Source organism: Pteropus alecto, unplaced genomic scaffold, assembly GCF_000325575.1.
Source record: "Pteropus alecto unplaced genomic scaffold, ASM32557v1 scaffold156, whole genome shotgun sequence".
Taxonomy (NCBI): Eukaryota; Metazoa; Chordata; class Mammalia; order Chiroptera; family Pteropodidae; genus Pteropus; species Pteropus alecto.
Genome location: NW_006437746.1, coordinates 3,924,771 through 3,943,576, shown reverse-complemented (window position 1 = coordinate 3,943,576; position 18,806 = coordinate 3,924,771). Strand labels below are relative to the sequence as shown.

General features: G+C 42.0%; 1 protein-coding gene, 1 long non-coding RNA gene and 1 other non-coding gene across 3 annotated transcripts in view; 2 read left to right on the top strand and 1 right to left on the bottom strand.

Moving 5' to 3' along the window:
- The window catches only part of SACM1L (SAC1 like phosphatidylinositide phosphatase), a 50,664-nt gene extending 36,923 nt beyond the window's left edge, over positions 1-13,741 (bottom strand). The window contains exon 1 of the mRNA XM_025048931.1: positions 13,529-13,741. Within this exon, the coding sequence (XP_024904699.1) occupies positions 13,529-13,563 (35 nt within the window). The 5' untranslated portion in view covers positions 13,564-13,741. The remainder of the gene's footprint in view (positions 1-13,528) is intronic.
- A 200-nt stretch (positions 13,742-13,941) lies between these two features.
- LOC112482053 lies at positions 13,942-15,581 on the top strand. The gene is made up of 2 exons (XR_003047174.1): positions 13,942-14,037; positions 14,622-15,581. It is a non-coding gene; the product is annotated as an uncharacterized LOC112482053 (long non-coding RNA).
- Positions 13,947-14,019, top strand: TRNAR-ACG. The gene has a single exon. It is a non-coding gene; the product is annotated as a tRNA-Arg (tRNA).
- Positions 15,582-18,806: the final 3,225 nt, after the last annotated feature.

The following is an 18,806-nucleotide window of genomic DNA, read 5'->3' as shown; positions in this document are numbered from 1 at the left end:
TAGCTTTAAATGTTTTATATATAAATATATATAAACAAAGTGAAAGCCCCTGAAACAAAATAAAATATAACAAATTTCACACAATCTGCTCATACCCCTATTAGAATTTTAAAAAATGATTTAAAGTAGCCCATATGTGCAGAACATTTTATACAAGTATAAGTTGCATTCTAAGAGTAAGTCAATATATTGAAAAGCTACCATGTGCCAAGCATTACAGAAGCATTAGGAGATAGATGATACATAAAAACCAAATAAGAAAAAAAAAAATTATTTACTAAAAAGCAGACCTGAAAAACAGGACTTGTTTTTATAAGCTTTTGAAAACACTGCTGTCTCTAAATCAGATGGCTTTTGATAAGCCTCATTCTATACCCCACACCCCCAACCTTTTAAACGCTGTGTAGGTGCCTGGGCAGATGTTCCACTGCATTCTCTAGGGCTTAGAAGCTTGGGACCTGGAAGTCATGAGAAATGCTTTTATACAATGGCTGGTGCTATCACAGAACATCCTGTCCCAACTCTAAAGGCCTTTATGAGTTCTTTTCATAAGGTTCAAATGAATAACAAAAAATCTCTCCGCTGTTATCTTATTTTTAAAATGATTATAACACGGATAAGAAATGGTCTGTTCCCAATGCTGCTTTGGTGTTGTCACCTACCGATGATTTGTTCTAGTCCCAGTAATGCTGAAGCAATCATCCAGATCACAGGCAATCGACACACACGTAAGCCCGAAACTCAACACTCACATAACTGATCACAAGCTTCTAATCAAAACACTACTTCGACACATTACAAGGCACTGCATTTGGAGCAGCGACACTGAAAAGCCCTCAAGATCTGCAGTAAACACAGAGGTTCTAATCCTGACTTTCCTATTACTAGCAATGTAATGCTGGCCAAGTTATGAGTGTCTACCCCAGGCCAGGCCTTTTTTTAGGTACAAAGTCCCTGGATCAGAGCTTGCATTCTATTAGGGAAGACAATCAATATGCAAGAAAGTAATTCAGTGATTTCAGACAGTGGCAAATGCTATGAAGAAAATAAGATATGTAGGGCGATGGGGGGGGGGGGGAGGGGGGGGGGGGGGGGGGGGGGGGGTTGGAGAAGGAGGAGGAGGAGGAGGAGGAGGAGGAGGAGATCAATCCCCTTGAGGATTAAATGAAACAACATGTAAAACACAACTGTGATCAAAGAAATCACTGCCCTTAATTAAGCCTGGGAATGAGAATGCTCACCCTAAATACCTCACAGAAATGAGAATTAAATGAACATTTATGAAAGGCTGGCTCACAGGTATAACTTTTTATCATTAACGAAAACATCCTTCACCTGAGAAGGGAGAAAAGTAGTAAATTTTCATGAGAGGTTACTCAATTCACATTTTAAAGAAATCATACAATGGAGGTCTCGATATCTTTGTCACACGAACAGTATCTGAGCAATTTTGACAGGAAGATACTGGAATCGAGGTATATCCCAGTTTATTTTGTTTAAACATATAACTGGGATACATGAATGGTAATATATTAGCCACATAGCTATGCTTTAATTCATAAGTATCCTCAATTGTATTAAACTGATAATTAATGGGGTGTAATTATTCTAATAATGTTATTCTAAAAGTAAAAATACCTAGGTTTCACATTTTGGCCCCAGAATTACAGTGAAAAATACACCTTCCTCATAATAATCCCAAGTTTCTTAATATTTCAAGATCTAAAATATCTTCCTACATATCTGGATAGAACTCACATCGACGTAAATCTTCATGTTTATAAGAAATATATTCTTCAACTCACAATATGACAAAAATAAATCTGGAAAAAGTTCCATTCCAAAATAACAAACAGAGTTGCCTATTAGGAGTTAATCCTCACCCAAAATATCAAGACTATATAAAACAGAGGTCTGATTTATCAACGACAAATGCTCTGGAATAATAAAAAATTATCCATGAATGTCCTTCTTGATTTATTTGTGAAGATGTGAGTCTATAAAAAGAAAAAAGCTTTAATACAAAAACAATGTTAGCCTAAAACAGACAGCAGATGTTACACCCTGCTACTTTTTCCAGCCATCATTTTTACTTTGCATAGTTAAAAGTTTGAACAATTAAATTGCAGGCAGAATGTGCTGCAAATTAAGAGTTTTATTGTAAAACTGATTGTGGTAGGTAGAATTCTAAAGATGTCCCCCCAAGATTATTCATTCAATCTAGGTACTGCCCTGCAGATAGAATTAAGGTTATGATTCAACTGGCCTTAAAATAGGGAGATCATCTTGGGTTGCTGGGGTGGGCCCCATGTCATCACATTAGCCCTTAAAAGCAAACCACAGAGATGCAGCAAATAGGGAAGGAGAGATTTTAATCATGAGAAGGATGTGACAAACTGCTGATGGCTCCTAAAATGTTGAGGCCACATGCAAGGACAGGGGAGAGGCCTGTGAAAGCTAAGGGTGGCCCCATGCTGATAGCCGGCAAGGAAACAGGGACCTCAGGCCCACAACCACAAGGAACTGGATTTGGCCAACACCCTGAATAAGTCTGTGAGTGGATTCTTCCCCCAGAGTCTCCGGCATGAAATGCAGGCCTGCTGACACCTTGATTTTAGCCCAGTGAGACTCGTGGTGGACTTCTGACCTACGGGAACTATGAGGTAATATATTTGTATTATTTTAAGTTTCTAAGTTTACAGTAATTAGGCACAGCAGCAACAGAAAAGTAATACAGTATTCAAATCCCCTCTAGAATGAAGTAACCTTCCCATTAACCCCTAGCCAAAACACACCCAGAAATAGAAACACTTTATCTTCCTGGCACTAATGAATGAGAGGCATTGATACCTGGTGTTTGGGTTTCTAAGTGATACAAGTCTTTAATTTAAATTTTATTAAACAAAGGTGTCCCCTTATTTCTTACTATTAGTAACAATGTTTTCTTGATGACTTGGGTCTATTTTGAACATGTCAATTTCTGTGCCATCCTACTGAAAGAGAATGCCTTTGAATCCTAATATAGTTCGGTAAAAAAAAAAAAAAATTACAGGTTTTAAACTCTTACACACCTAGTTTTAATTCCAACTCCAGACTTACTACATAGGACCCAGAACAAACCACTAAACTTGCCAGCCCAGCTTTCTCTCCATTAAAAAGATGTAAGTGATAGGTGAGGGTAAATGACAGAACGCACAAGACATGCCCAGCACTCAGACACCGCACAAAATGGTGGCCACGTTATTTTACTAAATGACCTCAGACCACTGGGTTTTGTTTTTGAACTCTTCTGCTGCGTTTAGTCTCTTGACAAAGCCACCGCCTACGCTCCTACTCAGCTGCTCTGGTTTTACAGGAGACAACTGGCTTCCAGTAAGATCTGAGGAAGGCTACACAGGTTTGACCGGAGCGAAGTCCATGGGTTTCATCACATCTGTTTTCTTCACACTGCTCAGGGGCCTATGTTCTTCTAAGTTCATAGCTGCATTTGGGCGACAGGACGATTTACTTTTCCGCACACATGCTGTGTTACTTCTTTAATAACTAATGTTATTCTTAATATAAAAAGATGATTAATCAACATACCACCTCATTCCCCCACTTAGTACAATGCACAAAGCTTGCATCTAAATAAACAGCCAACAGAGAAATGCTAATGCTTTCCCTCGGTAGCTTACATTTCGACTACCTCTATTTTTACGAATGCATTTAAGCTTCTCACCTGTGAAACTTCTAAGTGGAACAAAAAAAGTATCCCAATTAAAAAGTCTGTCCTAACTTGGCATTTAAATTTAAAACTGATCTGTATGGGTATGAGAACACTGACAAAATATATGCATATTGGATTAAGACTTTAAATCATACACAAAAAAAATATGCAGCTACAGAACTAGGCCTTTACTGTTGCATTCCTAATAATCACAAAGTTGATGACTTCTCTATGTTCTTAGACTCCTTAAAATTACAAAGTTAGAAAATGAAATTTCTTTCATGAGAAAATGAAACAATATATGCCAATTCCAGTCTGGACAGACACACCTGAAATGAGATCAACAAACTAAAATTTTAATAGAAGTAGAATAAAATGAAAGTCCTCCACAGAAAAAACTTCGGTATCCTTTCAGCCGATGGGGCCTGGGGAGCACAACAGGTGGGTGCGGGCTGTGGGGCGTAGACTTATCATTCAAGCACAGGTTTAACGGGACAAGTGCTTGGAAACGGGCTACTGCACTGAGTCAAGTCACCACACCATCTAATTGCCTACGGGGTGAGGGCCAACAAAGCAAGCTCCAGAGACTCCAGCAGTAGCACCGTGAAAAGCCTCAAGAACGAGAGGGAAAAGGTTTGCGGACATGAGGGGGTATGGGGGGGTGGCGGGGAGATTGAGCTGAGGTGGCACGTGAGGCAGTGAGAAGTGTAAGGAGCAATGAGATCCCCGCCCAGACCTCAGTGTCCGAGCGCCTGCCCTCCCTGACCATGGGACTTAACAGAGCAGTTCAACAAAACCAGCTCTGGACTCCAGACCTCGAGCGACGCTGGGAACCACGTGAGAGAGCCAAGTGAAGTCAGGAGACACAGAGAAGGTCTGCGTAAGACTGGACAAACCAACCAACTTTCCTCTTCCGCCAGATTCCCAGAACGCTGGTGGTCAAGCATCTCCCTCGGAAAAACCCCCATTGGAGCTCTGAGTACTGTCTCTGAAGAAACTTACTGGCCCCTCCCCACCATTAAAGAGTTGAGTTGCTGCCCAATCGCTCTACAGTTCAGGCCACTACTTGACAAGTCCTGACCCACTCACACACCTTCCAATCAAATATTTAGTGCTTCATTCTTAAACATGAAATGACAACCAGGGATCACCAGATATTTAAGAAAAGCTTCCATCACAGAAGACAGAGACCAAAAGAAACAGAAAAACAGCTTTGGGTAAATGAACTGCAGAGAACATAATAAAATTTCAAAACAAATTTATAATTAATAGCCTCAGAGAAAAGACCAGCATTTATGAAACATGAACAAGGTGCTACAAAAAAAGACTCAGAAAGCAAGAACATGTTCTTGGCTGACAGTGGAAATCATTTAACGAGACCGAAAGATAAAATGGAAGATAAAATGGAAAAACTCTCCTTGAGAACAGAATAAAACAATAAGTGCTGAAAAACAGGAAAGCATCGGGGAGGGGAAGAAGAGGAGAGAGAGAGAGAAAAAGAGAGGAGAAAGAGGGAAAGATCCAGGATGTTCAACATCCATTTTACAGAAATTCCAGAAGATCACAGAAGGAAAAAAGGAAAGAAATCATCAAAGAAATGGTGCAAACAAAGCAAAACAAAAAATCCCTCAAACCAAAGGACAAGTTGACAGATGGAAAAGGCCCACCAAATTAGAACACACACACACGAACACACAACCACACACACACACAGAGCAAAACATAAAACTTCAAAACACCGTACAGAGACAATCCTAAAAGTTTCCAGAAAAAAAAAATCAAGAGACAGAAGCATTGGAATATTCAACAGCCACACTAATGGATTAATCAATAGTTACACAATGGACTGTTTGACAGAAAGATCTTTAAAATTCTGGACGATAATAATTTCTAACTGAAAATTCTGTATGTAGCCACACTATCAAACAAGTGCAAGGATAGAATGAAAACATTTTCACGTGTGTCATCTGTGAAAAGATACCTCTCTTTCACTCTTTCTTAGAAAGAAGGAAAAATGTGTTTCACAAACATGGAGTAAATCCAGAGTTAGACTTGGAATACAAAACAGGAGAGAGACAGGAATTCTCACGATGATGGTGAAAACAGGTTCCAGGATGACAGCTACACGAAAGGCCTGAGGAACGGCTGGAGCAAACGAAAGCAGGAGACAGAGGTTCCCGGAGGTGAGTCCCAGGGAAGAAAATGAACTGACAGTTACTTGACATGTCTGAAAGCAGTTTTTTTTTTTGCTGCCATAGACACTGAAGATTAATTAGCAATACGTACGTTAAAAAAAAGTCAAGCAAATAAAAAGAAAACGGGCACTTTTTAATTCTAGGAAAAATAGAATGTTTTATGAGGAAATGTAATTGTAATGCACTACTGACTTCATCTGAACGATGTGTACATAACCGAAACGATATGAACACTATTTTACTGTAACTACAGTGAGAGGAGAGGAGAGGAAAAAGAGTATAAAAGCTGATTTCTCATCTTCTGCAGTAGGAAGTCATCAGAAGACTAAAACTAAAAAATCAGGAAGCAGCAGCACAAACACATTGTTTAGGAATGTGGAGTAAACAGAAGACATCGCATAAGAGGTCGGAAGCGGATGTCCCCGGGGCGGTGTGACTGAGTGTGCAGAAGGATGCTAGGATGCTCTCTTTAATTATTAGTTTTGTGTACTATTTACTTTTAAACTATATACATGTATTAGATTAAAATAAAAATTAAGTTTAAAGTCTGAAAATATGAAAAACAAAAATATGAAAAACAAAAATATGAGTAATTGTGGGTTGACGCAGAGTTCCAGCCCAGAGCCATGAAAAGCGATGACTCAGAATCGCACTAACTCTAACAGCGGGTGTCATCCTGACTCGCAGTCACCTACCTATGTATCCCTCTGCTGTCTTCCTCTTCTCCTTTCCCTCCCTCCATCTCCCACCGCTCTTTAATTGGCCTTCGTATTGATCTGAAGTATACCTGTTTTATTTAGCAAACTTTATTCTGTAAGTCTTATGCTCCCCAGGTTTCATTTCAAAAGCTAGACAAATTAACTTTAACTCTCTGGCACTTACCCTCAGAAACACCTGAATAAACGGCCAGTGGTATAATTTTTGCTGGTGCGTATGGTTTCATTGCTAGGTTTGTTTTTATTCTTCCCCAAACAGGCTACCAAGCCTCTGCAGACAAGGACTCTGAGCTTATCCACTCCCCTTGGGATTTCTCACGCAAGATAGCAGAAGCTCAATTTTCTTAAAGAATATAACGTAATTAGTCAGCAAACACATTAAGCTGATTTTTATATATGGCTCTTCTTTAACGTTTTCTTTGGCTCAGTGACAGAGTAAACAGAACTTTAAAAATTGTTTTCTCCTAAGATCTTGACAGGTCAAACTTTAACTGGATTTGATGTTATCCTATAACTAGTAAGAAAAAAAGAGGGAGTATACTCTGATTATAAAGTCTAAGAACTGTCACTGAAGCCAAGTTCTGCCTGGCGTTTTTGGAAATTAACTAGTTGACAGGCTCTACTGAGTTCTCAATGTAATAAATACATGAAAACCAAGACTCAAGACTCAATAACCCAAAGTCCAGGAGAAAATCCTCTCCCTGCTGCAAAAAGAATGGCCCTCAGTTGCTGTGATGTCTCTCATTTCCATAAAACTCTCTCACATGACTTATTTTATGAAATTATCCTGCTGCTGACACTGAATCTCTAAAGTTCATGGTGACACTGTGTAGCGAAAGGAACTCTCGTCCTAGACAAACTGTCTGGTGAGGTTATCGGAATCATGTAGGTATTAACTCTAACTAAACAAGAATACTAGCTTGTTTCTTTCAAGACAGAGGATTCAATGTGAACCCAGAGTTCGAGTTTCCATTAAGATGACACATATTTTGGAAGATATTTCAAAATAACGTAATACTTAGATAACAATTACTTCCGATTGACAATTTATGTTCAGTTGACTATTGTGCTTTTATGGATTAAAAGAAAAAAGTATGGGACAAAAGAAAAAAGAAATCACAGGAAACAGAAAGTTCAATTCAACAAAGACAATTCTCATTGTTTAATATAAATGCTCTTAATCTTACAGCCATTCAATAAATTTTAAGTGCTTTTAAAAAATGACCCTTGTTAAATTTTAAGAAAGGTAATATATTTAATTATAATATAAACATCAGGTTTTTTTTTCTTTCATTGTTTGCAATGTGATTTTTTAGTGTCTGAAAAACATACCTTTTTTTCCCCATGTAATATTTATATATTTCAGGCAACAATTAACCTCTTCGAAATCCTGTCAAATCACAATGAGTAAAACAACCTACTTCAAAAATATTACTATTTGCTGACCTCGTACCCATCGGAATGCCTTTGACCAAAAACCAAACAGAGTAACAAATGTTGATGAGGACGTGGAGAGACTGGAACCCCGTGCACTGTTGGTGAAACAATGAAGTGATGCGGCTGCTACAGCGTTAATTAAAAACAGAATTACCACGTGATCCGGCGATTCCACTTCTGTGCACGTAGTCGAAATAACTGAAAGCAACGTCTCAGAGATATTTATACACCCATGTTCACAGCAGTATTAGTCACGACGGCGAAAAAGACAGACGCAACCTAAGGGTCCACTGACAGAATGGATAAACGAAATGGAGTGTACATATAAAACATCGTCCAGCTTTAGAAAGGAAATCCTGACACAGATGAACTCTGAGGACACTGTGCTAAGTGAAATAAGCCAGTCACGAAAGGACGAATGCTGTATGATTCCACATATATGACGTACTTAAAGAGTAATCAAATTTCTAGAGACAGAAAGTAAAATGGCGGTTCCCAGGGGCTGGCAGTAGTGGGGATGGGGAGTTGCTTAATGGGGACAGAATTTTGGTTTTGCAAGATGAAGAGTTCTGGAGATGGATGGTGGTGACGGTCGCACAACAGTGTGAATGTGCTTGACGCCACTGAGCTGTACACTTAAAAATGGTTAAAATGGTAAATTTTATGTTTTGTGTATTTTACAATTTAAACTAACAATAATAAAATTACTATTTGCATAGAAGAATGGTGAGTGTCATGTCACAAAACTGTAGCAAGAACACATTTCTTCAAAAATCTTACGTAAAGAATGTAATCAATGTCTTAATGATCACATATACCATATCTCTGGTTGAAAATATACAGGCAAAACATTTTACTAGACTGACTAGCAAAAAGTAAAAACTCAAATAGTTAAAGGGTCCTCTGGGCCTACTACACCCATTCTCAGAAGGTGCTCCCACCGCCCCTCATTCGCCCTCCCTTTGGGGCCCAGCAGTCTCTCCTTCACTTAGTGACTGACTGCTGGGGCACCTGTCCTGTAGCCCAGGTTCCTCGCAGACAACCCAGGAGCCCAATCCAATCCCGAACCCCAGCTGATAGTTCTAGAAAGCCAATTCATTGGAATTCCATCTTCTCCCTCAAAACCCTGAGGCCCCACCCACTTTCTCTTCTGAGTACATCCTAAAACCCATCGTCTCCAAAACCCATTCTCCACAGGACCAGGTCTAAATGCCATCTACTACGAAGCTTTAACTCGCAGCAAGGTCTTCCAGAGCCCAGGTCCCGCAGAGCGCTCTCCTAATGCATGCTCTGGTCCTCGCCCAGCTTCACCTGGCCCTAAAGGGCCCGCCAGAGTGCAAAGAACTACCAGGATGGCCGGCTGATCGTGCAGGTACCAGGCCCCACCTTCAGAGATGGACCTGCAGTCGGCTTCCTGCAGGGCTCTGGACATGCATTTAATACAAACGCGGCCAGCGGTCTGAGGCACACCACCACCAATTGAGACTTTCTAGCCTGAATCCCCACTCGTCCAATGCCCTGGACACAAACTCCCTGTCATCTGCGCCTAACTCTATGAAGAAAATCTTAGCTTGCCTCCATTCCTCCTTGCAGAGATGTGTGAATAATCTGAGGATTCGTTGCACGAGACAGACCACGTGTGTCTCCATCCGTTTGGTTAGTTTACACCCGTTCTCAGTTCTCAGGGTTGCACCACATCTGCCCTGACTGACCTCACAGGACGACAGTCTCTTAAGAAGAAAGGTGACTTCCTAACTGAAGAGGCAAGCTGCAGCCTGGTTCGCTTTCTAAAGGATTTCGTGCCTTATACCGATTTCAGTTGACCTTTAAAAAAAAACCAAAAAACCACACCTGTGCTTTAAATGTTTCCAATAATGAATTTCTATTGTAATTTCAAATTTATCACTGTCTGACATTCATGCTTCTACAAATGATGTAAAAAGAAAAAAGAGCTGCAAAATAGGATATTTAGAACTGCCTGGATGTTTAAAAAGTATGAATTTAACATTCTGAACAAATCAATATTGTTTTCTACATTAAAAATCCATATGGGCATGACAACTATTTTCAATTATAAGTGACTCATTCTACACGAAACATGTCTGAGGACTAAGGCGAGAGCAATGTGATCAGAGAAAAAAGGTAGTCTGAATAATGCAGTGTAATGGAAAGATCACCGGACTCCAGGCCTGCTGTGTTCCAAGGCCAGTTCGCCCGGCTGGGCTGTGTGACCTGACTGTGGGGCCAAGGGCAATTATTTCCCTGTCTTCAGCAATGACAGGGTATATATCAACCAGTGACCTCCCAGAGGCACTGGAAATACATTAATATACACGAAATGACGAAAGCTGCTGCTACTTCAAAAGAACACATTCCAAATTACTTCAGATTGTGTTCGACTTCTCAAGCGCTGGTAGGTGTTCTACGCTGGCAAGTTCCTTTCATTTCCTCAGTGATTCACTGAGGATCCGCTCTGCACGAGGTTTGATGCTAGGCACTGAGGACTAGGGAAGAAACCAGCGTTAAGGTGTTTCTAATGTGTCTCACGTATCTGCAGCATAGCTGGAGAAACAAAGTATACATAATGATTGCATCGTTTCTTAACGGCAAAGTGAGTGGTTCGAACTGTGCTACGGATTGATGATTCTATTCTCTCAGCCTCTTGTCCATGTGACTGTAAATATACTGTTAATCAACCCGAGAGAAAGAATGTGCAAACCGATGGACGTTCGACATGTAGTCCCTGTGACAGTAGACTGGTATGGCAGCCCAGGGAAGTTTGGCAAGATGTGGGGGAAAAAAGGCTTCTCAGAGAAAGTGAGTATCTGTTAAATACAATGGATATTTCATCTACACTCTCTTTCAGTCCTTATGATAGTAAAATGGTAATATTCTCATTGTACAGACGAAAAACCAATTTAGAAAGATTAAGTAACGTGCTACGCAAAGCAAGTAGCAAGGTCTGGATGTGAATCTAAGTCTGTTCTGACTAAAAAAGCCTGAGACCGCTCAGCTCTACCATGATGTGATCCGTGGGTAAAGAGGGGAGAGAGGAAGAAGGCATTCTGGGTAGAAGGCCCAAAATAAGTCCAAGCCTGAAGCTAAGAGAGTCTCCGAGTCTGGAGGAAAGAGAGAGTGGGGAGCATTGGGCAGTTATGGAAAATAAAGTTAGGGGACATATTGTGAAGAGGCTAAAATACAGATGGCTAAAAAATGTGGACTTAATCCTACAGATCCATAAAGTGGAACAGGAGATTGTAAGCAGAGGAGTAAGGATAAAACCAGGGCAATGAGGAAGGTGAACTTCATAGCAGGACAGAGATGGACCAGAGAATGGACGGCATAATGTAGAAAAAATTATTATTTAAAATCTCAAGCACTTCAACTTTTAAATAAACCCAGTGACAATATTTTTGTAATAAAATATTATCAAACGGTCTCTTGAATGGATCTTAAAACACATCTCGAGACACGTTTTTCTAAAATGGCTATTACGTCCTACTAATTCTTATATGGTCAGAAACCACTTCCACCTCCAAATGCACCTAAAAAGAATATTCCTAAGGTCAGGGCCATATTTAAAAACCTTGAACGGCATGCCGCACAGCAAAAAGAGCCAAAAAGAAGGAATAAGAGCAGTGACTCCAAATCAGGAACTCCTTGGTAAAGAAAAACAAAGTTGCCAAAAGTTATATCTTCACATTTACAGAAGCACTCAAAAAAAGTTAAGGACTGACAACTTAGAGGATGACTTTCACATAACCCCAGATTTCCTTTTTGCCCAAATTTATAGTTTCCACTACTCACAAAAATCAATATAAAAGCATCAGCCTCACCACTTAAAGGCCAAATTTCCTTACTCTTATGGATGTAGAGCTTTTTTCTTTTCTTTTTTAGGTCTGGGCTGGTGAATTTAGTGCCTCCTTGGCAGCTCATAAACAATCATCACAATGCTCAAGTTCTCCATCCCATTCTGTCTTTACCACAGGAAAATTCAGTTGCATTCTGTAACTTGACGCTCAGCTATATCGAGCCAAGGCTCCGTATTGTCTAAACACATTTGAGACCTAGTGTAGGATCATATTAAACCCTTTGGTAACTATCAGATAGACAGTAATAACCCAATTAGCCAACAGAGCACACATGACACTGGCCTAGCCAGTCCTCTGGTCAAAAAAACTTTGCTGGATTGATTCATTCACCAACAAGGTGATCACCTTGCAAAGGGGACTTGGAAGAGAATAAGGAAACTTGGCCAGGAAAATCTGGAGGGAAATGTGCAGCTGGGGTTTTCAAAGAGAATTACAGTAATACAGTAAACAGAACGGCAAACGGAGTGGGCTCAGATAAAAGTAATCTTCATCTTTTCTACAAAATATCTGATGTTGAGTAGATGACTTCACTCCCTGCTTTGCGTCCTTAACTTAAAATTGAACCTTCCAGAAAGTAAAGTGAGCTTGAGGTTCTGGGGAACATAGGAAGTGCCCAAACCACATTCTGATGTCTTCATATCCGTGCAAAGGAAATACCTATACCTAAGTACCAAGACATTTTAACTTATTTAGGGATGGATGAGCTTCTCAAAGATTATATTTGCTTGTGCAGCCAAAGACATTCTCTCAGACTGCGGCCACTGAATTTTCAAAGTCTAGAGGTAAAGCATTACACACAAAGTGAGTAGAACAAAGTTATTCACACACGAAAAAAGTGTAGGGGCGAGATGGTAATGCTAAGAAAAATAAACATATTTTTATTTATCCAGGACGAGCCAAAAACCTTACAAATACCTAATTTACAACTTTAACAAACCAGAGCCTATTTCTCCAAGCCTCAAGAACTTGGCTTTACAAAAAAGTCAAAATTCTCGAGATTAGCCTCTGGTTGTCCATCTGGATTTTAAAACCTACTTTACGCTTCAGCTGTATAATATTTAAAGCCAAGTCAATCTTTCAGGACCTTAAGAGTACTGACTGTACTTTACGTTTTTTCTGCATCCTAAAGACTGGTCAAGCAGGTTTCGATGCCTAGATAAAGGTTTGTCGGTTTTTCTTATTTAATGAACCCATGGCAGTACGTGTGGACTCCAACGTGCTATGTATGGGTCCCTTAAATAAGAAAAATCTCCTTTCTCTGCTAAGCAGTAAGGACAAACTTGGCCTCCACCTCTCCAAAAACAGAAGTGGGGAGGAACGGGAAGGCCAGTCTGCAGCTTCGCTCTTCCACCGTGGGCGCTGAGGCCGAGAGGGACGGAGAGAGGCTGGCGAGACTGTCGCCCTCCGGCGTGCGGCGACTCGGGCGGGGCCTTGGGGAGGCCGCGCCCGGCGAGGAAAGCGAGGAACGAAGGGCTTCAACACCCGGCCCGCCGTCCAGGGACTCGGAAACCCTCCCCGGGGCCAGTGTCCCGCACCTGCCGCCCCTCCCGCCGCCCCTTAGGCCCTTTCGCTCAGTGGACTCCGACCCGCAGGACTCACAGCTTCAGGCTCTCGTAGGTCGTCGCCGCCGCCATCCTGCACCACCACCTCCTTCCTCCTCTTTCCGTCTGCTCCGCCCCGCGCCGCCACCTCGGCTACGGCTCTACCGGTCACCCTGGCACGGCGACCGCAGCAGCGTCCAGCCTGGTCCCACCCCTCTCCCGCGCCCCGCCAGGCCTGCGAGCGAACGGGAGGCGGCCGGGGACAAACTTAGTGCGCGCGCGAGAGCACGCAGGAGACGCTCTCCGACGCCGTGGGCCGGGGCGCCGTGACGTCGCCGCCGCGCATCGGCGGAGCGTGCTTGTCGGGAAAGGAGGAGCGTGCAGGGCTGTGCGGCGGGGACGCGGCGGAAATGCAGGGGTGACTGGTATGGCCACACTACCTTGTCTGCACACCCCTCAGGCGGCCAGCGTGTACGGGGCCAGTGGCGCAATGGATAACGCGTCTGACTACGGATCAGAAGATTCTAGGTTCGACTCCTGGCTGGCTCGATACGTACATTTTGCCAGGTCTGGGTTGGATGTCCCGGGGCCTCCTTGGAAAGGATTATACTATAACTAAAACGTAGAAGTTAAAAATCTTGAATTTTAACGCTCTTTTGCCCGAAATGTCATCTTGTAAGCTGTGTTTGGACCCCGGATTGTGTGACGTGGTTTGTAAATTGCAAAGAGCCCGATTAATGACGCACACGAGGAGTCTCTGAAAATGGGGTACATTTAGGGAAACACTTGGAAAGGTGGCAGTTGCGGGGGACGGGGGGCGTGCTGAGGCCGGAGGTTAGCTACCGGGTGACACAAAAGCGCATCGCAGGCAGCAGGCAGTCTGTCCTTTCCCGCCGTGGATCAGAAGCCCCCCGCGCTGATAAGAAAAGCGCCGCTGCCCCAGTTTACCGGGATGAGGGAGCTCGGGCTCGAACCCGCCTTGGAGAGGGCCCCGCTGAGTGCGGCAGCGCGCCCGGCGGGCCCCGCGGGCCTGGGAGTCTGCGGCCCGGTCCTTGAGAGCGACCTGGCCCTCCCCGATGTCAACCTGCAGACGTGGATGTTTTTGCAGTAAGAAGACCCAAGACGACCTAGTGTGTTATTTTATTTTGTAGGCACCTGGCTGGAAGACCCGAGGAGGCCCAGAATGCCTGCGGCGGAGCGGGGACTCGACTCCGGGGACGCGCCGAGACATCTAACGCTGTGGATTAACCACTCACTCAGTCGATCAATTGATCTCTCCAGTACAACTTGTTTTCCTATCAAGGAAATGATAGAAAATTGGAAAAATACAGAACATTACTGGGAATAAAAATAATGCGAATTTTCATCCCGAGAGCATCACTAACATCGTAATTTTTTTTTCCTTACAGACTTTTTTTTTTCTTTCACGCTTTTTTTTTTCCTTCCATACTTTTTCATGTGGATCTACCGTCACACGTATTTTTCTGAATTTGGGGTGGTTGAACCAGAAATGGCTTTGTGTTCTCACTTTGTCCCCTTAGCTTTTTGCCTGAGATTCACGGTTATTAAATATTCTTTGAAGATATCTCATTAGAGAACTAGATATTTTAAATACTACTCTTTTGTTGGGAATTTGAGTTGTCGGTTTGACGCTTTTTAAAAATAACGCTGCGTTGAATTATTTCGGATATGTCATTAATTTCTAGATGTGGAATGATCTGGTGGACTTTTTTTGTCTTTTTTTTCCCTTGCTGATTAGTGTAACATTTATTTATTTATTTGTTTGTTTAAGGTGGACATTTTTAAGATCTATTTCACCGACATTTCTAAGATGTGGTACATATTTTCAAATTGCCCTCCAAGAAAATTAAACCAATACACATGTCAATATCTGTTACCTTGCATGCTAACCAACACTGAGTATTATAAATTTCATTATGATTTCTTTGCAATTTTCATAACTGAAAAAACTTCCTCTATATTTATTACTTGATGTATATATTTTCTCTTGATGTATGTATTCAATGTTTCCTTATAGATTTGTTAGACTTTTTAATATATAAAAGGATATGAATTCTTTGGCTATCAAATACATTACAGTCTTTTTCCAATTTATTGTTTAACTTTTCCTTTATAATATTTTTGCACCTAATTTCCACTTTCGATATGTTTCAGTCTACCAGTATTTTACTTTGTTTCTTCTATTGCATAAGTGCTCTTTTCAAATTGTTTTTTTTCTATTTACTTTTAGACTATTTGTAATTTAGTTTGTTCATCATTCCAATGGAAAACTCAATTAAGACTTAAAGCCTATCACTCTTACTGAGCAATTAAAAGCTCTAAGCTCTTTACTGAGATTAATTTGATCAATCCTACCACAATCCTCTTAAGTAAGTCCTGTTGTTATTTTAAATATGAGGAAACTAAATTTGCTTAAGGTCATTGAGCAATTAAGTGGTGGAGCCTGAGTTAGAACTTGAGTCTGGGCTCTTGACCCTAAAAGCAATACTGCCGGTGGCTTACTGTGTGCTGCTGGGCAGACTAGGGGCCATTCCCTGTCTGGGGGTGCATGGTGATCGCATATGCCCCTCACCCCTTCTCCCCTGCTATTTAGCAATCAGAAGACTTCATATCTAGTCCTGAAGATGCTTCTTGTCACCCGCTCTGGGCTCTTGGACATTCCCTCTCACTTAATAAAACAGGGATTTAAGTTTTAGGGCTTTGAGAAAAGAATGCTTCCAGCCAAACAGCCACTGCTGGGCAGAGAGCTTCCGCTGTCACCACAAAACTAAGACACAAAGGTTGATTTTCCTTGCCAACTGTGTAATGCAAGCCGAGGCCTTTTTGTGACCAGTGAGATGGAAACTAATCTGGACAGAAACAGGCATCTCTCTTGGGCATTTTTAAAAGCCAAACAAGCATAAACTGAATTCTTAGGAAAGCAATGTTCAGCATAAGAAATCAGCCAAGGATGGGTAATAGAAATGGACAATTTTAGCCAAGTTTTTCCTTTAGTGAATATGTTACCTAGGTAAATACTTTTTTTTTTTTTTTTTTTTACAAAATCTGCCAAGGGGATTTTCATGACAACAATCCAAGCTTCAGATGAAGCTCGTTGGCATCATGCAAATAATCTCTGCAGCCCACTTTGAAGGCTGTCCTGCAGGAGAGAATGGCTGCCAAACATCCCCCAGGTATCAACTTTTGATCCATTCTGTCTGTTACGGGGTCTGCTTCCTGAAAAGTCTCCAAATCAGATGCATTTCCTCATTTGCCCTCCATCACAGGCCTGCTGTGGGCCAGGTCGCATGGGCAATGCAGGGCCCACCACCGTCTGTCCCTGAAGTCTTGGATCAGTTGGAGGGATGTGTGTGTACTCAGGTGGTGGGAGCGCCCTAGGCTGCCTCACATACCTGGGGGCATCCACATAACCAGTGCTTCAAGCGTTGCACACCTGGAGCTGTCGCATACCTGGACTTTGTCACATACCCGGGACCTGGTCCTGGATCAGTCCTCTGGCTTTTCTCCCTCAGAGTCTGTCTGACCTACTCTGATTTTTTTTACACCGGGACTCCAAGGTCCGAATCACTTTTATGTATGAAGCACCTCTGTTTTCAATCCAGGGAAAATGCAAAGCCCATTTTTAGCAATGCTTGAAGAAAATGCACCTGATGTCTTCAGCATATTCTTTCATTTCCGCCCAAAATATTTGTTGGACACTTGAGTAGGCTGAATAGTGTCCCCACCCTCAAAATGTCCATGTCGTAATCCCCAGAATCTGTGAATAGCTTATCCTACGAGGTAAAAGAGGCTTTGCAAGTATGATTAAGGGTCATAAAATGGGGATTATCCAAATTACATGAGAGTGCTCAGTGCAATCATGCGTCCTTACATGAAGGAAACAGGAGGGTTTAGAGAGGAAGTATGGTGACAGAAGTCAGTGTTGGAACCACAAGCCAACAAATGTGGGCGGCTGAAAAGGGGAAAGAACGAATGGATTCTCTCCTAGGGCCTCCAGAAGGAACGCAGCTCTGCGATCCCTTGATTTTAGCCTTGATGAAGGCCACTTTCTCCAGAATTCTAGGATAATTTTGTGTTTTAAGCCACTAAGTTTGGTTGTTACAGAAGCAATAGGAAACCAATACAGACACCAACAGAGACAGCGATGAGCCACTCCAAACACTCAGCATGAGTTTAGGCTAAGTAGCCTTAATGAACAAATACCCTGAATGATGAGTTATGGTCCCCGGAGTGTTCAAACAGCTCCCTCGGGTGAGATTGCCTGGGATGGAATCTTGACTCGGTTCCCTGGGTACTTACGTTTGGAGAGTTAATCCACCCTTAGGTGTCTCGGTTGTCTAATCCAGGAAATGAGGGATCATAAAGAATACGGTCCTCGTGACCTGCTGGTGTGTGTATATGTTTGCACAGACAAAAGCAACTGACCACCCATCGGGATATGAGGTAGCGATCACAAACTAAAGACTGCAGCTTGTCCGGGTGCAACGCCAACTCCCAAAGTTACAGTGAGTCTTCCTGTTTTTATGCCAGAACTTATTCAGACCTCTGTACTCTTCATTTGATGTAAGAAAATGCTATTATTCTAAATATTTGTAAATAAAGTATCTAGATTTATAAAAAAAAAAAGATTACAGTCTTTAGAATAGTATCTCCCACTTAGTGAGCATACAAGCAGTGGCAGCCATTACTGTTGGCACTGCTTTACTCATGGAACTTCAAACCAGAGTTCCCCACTGCTTCAGTCCCAAATGGCCCAAAGGCCTGAGCCAGCCAGTATTTGTTCATGACTGTGCTGTCTCCACCCAACTCCAAGCTCAGGGGTTTCATGTTGATAGCCTGAAATTGGCCATCATGAGAGTATTTATATCAGAGAAACCAGCAAACACTACAAATCAGGGGTTGATTCCTTCCCCGCTCCCCCAAAGCTGGTTTACCAACACACCTTGGCCCAGAAAATCTTTTTCAGACTCTATTTTCATCCCGGTGGCATCATGGTCATAGGAAAACAGCAGCCTGCGTCTGTAAAATAATAACTACTCTATCATCACTCACAAAGATGTTTTATTTTCAAGGAAGACAGTATTACAACCAGCACCCTCATCTGAGCTTTCCCATGTCCTAAATTTACAAGCTCATGCAGCAGTGAAAGACGAGTACCTGGGCCATCTCCCCCTCCCCAAGCATCCTAACCACACATCCAGCCCCTTCTCCCTGCCTTCTTGCGCACATTTGCCTCAAATCTAGAGGGCCACTTACCTCTGGGACTCCTTGGTCATAACCTCATGAAAGAAAAACAACATACACAAAAGGGAAAG